General features: G+C 43.6%; 1 protein-coding gene across 1 annotated transcript in view; it reads left to right on the top strand.

The window, feature by feature from the left end:
* Positions 1–714: 714 nt before the first annotated feature.
* Positions 715–6,000, top strand: part of COL5A2 (collagen type V alpha 2 chain) — a 266,184-nt gene continuing 260,898 nt past the window's right edge. The window contains exon 1 of the mRNA XM_063932735.1: positions 715–1,072. Within this exon, the coding sequence (XP_063788805.1) occupies positions 985–1,072 (88 nt within the window). The 5' untranslated portion in view covers positions 715–984. The remainder of the gene's footprint in view (positions 1,073–6,000) is intronic.

The raw sequence follows: 6,000 nt of genomic DNA, 5'->3' as shown, positions 1-6,000 counted from the left end.
ATGTTGATTGTATATGATAGTACATATGCGATTAGCATCGCTGCGGTCGGCGGTGAGGGGCGGCGATATATTTTAATACATCCTGCCCAGATTACTGGAAATGGTGCAAAGATGGAGATATATATGGTGCAATGGGCCTAAGACTGCATTTACTGCTCTGGATCTTCTCCTTTATATTGCTCTAAATAAAGGAAACTTGATTTGGTTCTAATAATATGGTTATAAAACATTAAATGCATTTTTTTATCATCATGTCCGTCTGCAATACAGTTTTAATCGTATTAAACCACGTTCTCACTGTCTTGCGAGTAAAATCATCATCATTATTATTATTATTGTGTGCATGCATTGTAAGTAGCATTTGCAAATCACTAAAGGTTCCCCCCACAATGCGTTTCCCTTGCGTAAATGCGAAACAATTGAGTGCGATTGTTTCTATTGTCACAACGGTTTAGTTAAGTGCGCGCAATTAAGCCTAGAGGTTCTGACCCTTTAATTATGTAATTGTAAAGCAACAGATTAAACCAAACTGCCCAAAAAGTCAGCGTATCGCACAACGGGGCAGCAGAGGAAGATAAAAGCCTGTTATTACAATACAGGGGGACACAGCCTATAATTAACACTTGCAGCCATGGACACTTTCCTGTCATAGGAAGCGTTTCCATGCAGCCACACACAAGAGTCTGAGGAAGAGGAGTTCTGCATTGCTTGTTTACCATTAATCAGCCTGAGCTTGGCAGGGGCTGGATGACTATAAGCCTGCACAGGCAGAAAGGGGCAGGAGAGCTAGAAGGCTGCATTCTTCCTATTTAAAGCTGCAACACTTCCAAAAAGGTCTTGTTTGCAGACTTTGTCTTGGAGCTCAGAGGGGAGAGACGCAGATACTGGGGGCTTTAATGGTGCTCAGAAGACCCTAAACTTTTTTTTTTTCCTTTTCCCACCCCAAAAAAAAAAGAAGAGTCACATGTCTAACAATTAGGCATTATGAATTTAATACAGAAGAGGAATTGTATCGTTTTTGCACTTTTTATAGGGCAATTTTTTGCTGCACAAGCGCAATATGAAGAAAGCGGTAAGTGGAAACAATGGGGGCTTTTAAGTGTGTTTTTTGGGATATGGATTTCAATGGAAATTGGAGAATTGTTCCTGGTTGTCGTTTTTCTTCAGCAGCAGTGGGTTTTGTTAGAGTTACACACTTTGTTGTGTGGTGTTATTGCTGCACAGTGCACAGTAGTGAGCGGACACTACTGTGATACAACACTATGCCATGTATTACCTGGCAGAGGTGAGGAGGGACTGATGGATGAGGATATAGTGGTTACTCCTGGAGCTGCTGCTCAGTTCCCTGGTGTCCCAGCTTCAGCTAGGGTGGAGTCCTTGTGTCTCCAGGCTTTTTCTTTGTTGAGAAAGAATTTCCTTGTCTCTCTCTCTTTTATTTCTTTCCATATACTTTTTTTACCCTGCAGTTTCTTTAATTAAGCGGAAAGTGTTATCTAATTATTTCTGATTTCTTCTTTTGCTAACGGTCATCTCATTTGTATTATCTTTGTACTGTCCTGACGCGTCACTTTATGTGACTTTTGCTGCTGGCTGGTTTTTACTCTGATTGTGTATAAGGACTTTTTTAGGCAATATGACAGTGGAGTCTGAGTGTTCCCAGAAGCCTGGTTGTCCCCCAGGGATTCTTCTCCTGCTTAACATAACAAAGATATAGTGCTGGAGCTTTTACTGCACTCACCAGAGAGTTACACACTTGGTGCATTTAGTAGATTTGGCTTCACTAATCAATGTACAATAACAAAGCTGTGTAATTTAATGGCTGGACAGATACATCTGTATTAACTTAGCGGCAAGTTCTGTATCAGACATATAGATGGGAACCTTCCACGGGATGACCCAGAGATAAGTTACAGTGTCACAAATTTAATAGAAATAGCATTCTTTATGGAAATATCAATATTTTCTAGAGGCCCTAATAAAACAAAATGTATAATGTGCTTTCATCAAATGCATACAGTCCACTTAATGTACAGATTTTTATTCAGATATTTGTTTGTAAACCAAGAAATAATGGCAGGAAGTCGGTGAAAAGTAAGTAAGACTAGTCTGTGGGAGATTTTGGCCATCATCCCTGAGATGACGATTGGGGTCAAGTTCCTTATAATACGCATAATTTTTGCAACTCCAGTGAGTTGCAATGATTACGATATAACCATAGTTTTCTCTCAATGCGTTATCGAAGTACGGTATACGACTTTATACATGAAGAGCCAGCATCAGGGTGTTTGGCGGATGTTCTGCGTTTGCAATTTTCTCATGCATGTGCCCTTAGCACAGATCCCAAATGCAGGATGTGTAACTTGCAGCAATGCATCTACAAGAGGTGGCAGATCAATGTAATGATCACCCCGGCTGGCTGGAGACTTAGGACCATGTATAATGGATGTGGATTGTAAAATGGACCGTGTCACCCATTGCAAGTGGCAGGTCACATAGCTCATTTCATCATATGCAGCCACACAGCAGAGGAATGCATTCACTTATAGACGTCCTTGACGTACATTTAAGATACTGTACTGATACTATAATGAATATTATATATATATATATATATATATATATATATATATATATACTTTTAGCTTCTACGTGGCGTATGGATTTATTGTCTCAATTCTGAGACTGTTAGTCATCCTGTCATAAAATAGTGATGACCTCATTTTCAGCATATAATAAAATGCAGGCTTCGATGTCTTACATATAGAAGTATTGCAAGAAGTGAGTTCTTTTCCGTTCATTGTTTCTGTCTTTGTTATATTCTGCAGAGAACACTGAGTTTTGCTCTTAAGAAATGTAACGTTTTAAATTCATCTCATATGTGGAAACTAATGATTTGCAAATGTTCTGCCTGGATTGAAAAAAACCCCACCCCCTACGGCGATATTTTAGCCTGCAGAAACTAGAGCCATTAGAGTAGAGGAAGTTTAGGTAGTGTAGACCTCTAGTGGCAATTTCATATTATTTTATGCGATCACGCACAATGCATTCAACTTAGTCATCCCATTATTTTCCACCAAGGCTCCTAAGTTCCTTTACTCTTTCTTGGGAAATTGGGGGCTTTGAGCAGCACATCAGACTTAGCACAGATGTCTAGGGATCTTTGGACGTTGCCTAGTCAGATACAAGAGAACATGTTCTACAGCCATTTGTATGGTTTGGGGCACCATAAACGACCTGACCTCACCATGAGGTCCCTGGTGGCCTGAACAGTGGAATTATTTATGGGAGATGTCTCAGATTTTGGCCTCTGAGACCTTGAACCATCCTTCCCATTATTCTTTCCTAACAGCAAATATATTAGAAGGGGGTCAAAGACAGTAAGGAAAACGTTGCACGTCTGTACGGCATTCAGCACGCAATGCTGCTATCTGGACTTTTATATAATATTGCATTACAACTTCAGACAGGAATTAAAGGCAAGACGTATAGATTAATCTCAGTATGCATTAAAAAAGAGATGTGCTGGGTGTCTTAACGGAGCAAAGTGATAATGATGATGATAGTGGAAGCTGTGATGGAAGTTCTTGGGACAAAGCCCAAACAGAAGCAAGACCCAGTACCCCATGGTAGAGCCAGGGACTTTGCTGCATTAAGGTCACTGTACAAGTGGGGTAATAAAATGGGTCCGGTTGGGTTTTTCTAGTTGGACTTTGAACTCTACCCCTCCCGCCGCTCCTGCTGGCTCAGCTCCTACTCCTCAGGCCCTGGCTGCTGTCACACCAGCAGGAAACATACTGCATTGTAATGAGGTAACAGCTCAAGCGGATTCCGAGTAGTTACCATGACAGCAGCCAATGGCCGGAGTTACACTGGAAATCACTTACCCGCCCTTCTATGCTTACAGCACCCAATGGGAAGCAGCCTTTGGTGTTACTCCTGTGCACCAGCATTTGTAATACACCCATTGCAGTCAACATTTATAAATGACGGTGGGTGCTCACCATACGTCCGCCATAGGACTGAAAAATGCTACGCATAGACGTGGCTGGCTGCAGCACGAAGTTTGGAGTGCTCAAGCAAGCACAGCACCAACAGAGCGGGCTCATATCTGCACCCTAGGGTGTCCTTCTATTGTCTCTGCAAATATTGTATCACAGGGTCTGTTGTTGCAGACTTTGCTGCTGATTCCTTGGAAGCAGCAGCCGATGCTTACATATGGTAATGCAGCAGGTAGCGTCTGGTATTAGTAGACCCCTCCTCGTGCACGTGTGAGGACAACGCCTCTTGCTGCACCATCGGCCGGCTGAGTAACCCATGAGGTCATGCAGGCTGGCTGCCGCTGCTCCATCGCCAAGGCCGGGAAATCTCCGCTGGAAGATGGAGGATCTGGCCGGCATTCCCGCAAAACAGAGGCCATCACCGCCCCCCTCCCCACCACCAAAATGGCTGCAGACTGTTAGTCACCTGACGTCTGCAACCGCGTTGCAAGTGATAATGCAAGACCCATACTGCACGTGCGCAGTGTACCGAACATCGGTACATTGCGACATTTACCTTATAGCGACGGGACCTGAATCAGGCCCACTATTATTTATGAATTTAATCCCATTTTATTATAGAGTGCTAATAAAGGTAAACTGGGTGTTAGCTGACAGACAAAGATCCCGGCTCACAAGCTTACAATCTATAGGACCCTGCCACTGAGAAACAGCTGTACGTTGGATAAAGAATCCCCTCCCACAGACACAGTTGCAGCTGTGTGTTCTATACCGTTCATGGGGTTAAAGTGTTGCTGGTGACGGATATTGTTGGAACATGCAATGCTGGCCAGAGGTTACACACTACACGTAGCCAATCAGAGCGCTGGCTTCCTGTCTGATGACGTAATGGCTTTATGAATGTTCTAGAAGCAGAGAGCTGGATTATGGCTCTCTGGAAAAGACAGTTCATTGCACAAAGACACTGACGTTGTTCACTCTTTATTCTTTTATTTAATACTTCGGCTGTCCCTAATATCACAGGACGGTCCCCGCTTTTCAAGATTTAGCCTTGGAAAATTTTGTTTCTGGAAATATATCCATTTTTTAATATTGGCCAAATGCACAATATGATACTGACTGCCTAGAAGTTTCACAAATGTGCAGTATATACAGTATGACCTGGCGGCGATTCCCACAGGGGGCGGGATGTACTAAGGGAAAATGCGATAAAACCCCCACTTTCGGGGGGTTTTCACCCCTCTTTCGATGGCGATACCCTATAGAAGCCTATGGGCTTATGCCGTCTCCAGGTTAATACATCTGCCCCTGTGTTTCATTGGGGAAAATTTACAAGATTGTTAGATATGCCCCTAACACTACTACAAATGTATTGTACCATGGGGGTCATTCCGAGTTAATCACTAGCTGCCGTTGTTCGCAGCGCAGCGATCAGGCTAAAAATCTGCATTTCTGCGCATGCGTATGCACGCACGTCGTACGGGTACAAAGTTCTTTGTGGTTTTGCACAGGTTCTAGCAACGTTTTCATTCGCACTGGCGACCGCAAGAAGATTGAGAGGAAGGTGGCGTTTCTGGGTGTCATTTGACCGTTTTCAGGGTGTGCTTAGAAAAAAGCAGGCGTGCCAGGGAAAATGCAGGCGTGACTGGGAAAATGCAGGCGTGGCTGGGCGAACGCTGGGCGTGTGTGTGACATCAAAAGCCAACCCTCTAACGTTAGAATCAACGCACACAAAGAGTAAGTCCAGGGCTGGTCTCGTTTTGCACAAAATGTTTTTGCAGGCGCTCTGCTGCACAGGCGTTCGCATTTCTGCAAAGCGAAAATACACTCCCCGGTGGGCGGTGACAATGCGTTTGCACGGCTGCTAAAAACTGCTAGCGAGCAAACAACTCGGAATGACCACCCATGTTGTAATGAAAGCACAAAATCCTAGAACCATGCCTAGAGATTGTAGAAGACCCCCCAGCTACACAGCGCAGAATTGTATTCAGGTTGAATCTTG

This window comes from Pseudophryne corroboree, chromosome 7, assembly GCF_028390025.1.
Source record: "Pseudophryne corroboree isolate aPseCor3 chromosome 7, aPseCor3.hap2, whole genome shotgun sequence".
Lineage (NCBI taxonomy): Eukaryota > Metazoa > Chordata > Amphibia > Anura > Myobatrachidae > Pseudophryne > Pseudophryne corroboree.
Note: the sequence above shows the minus strand (reverse complement) of the source record. Positions and strands in the feature narration are given on the sequence as shown.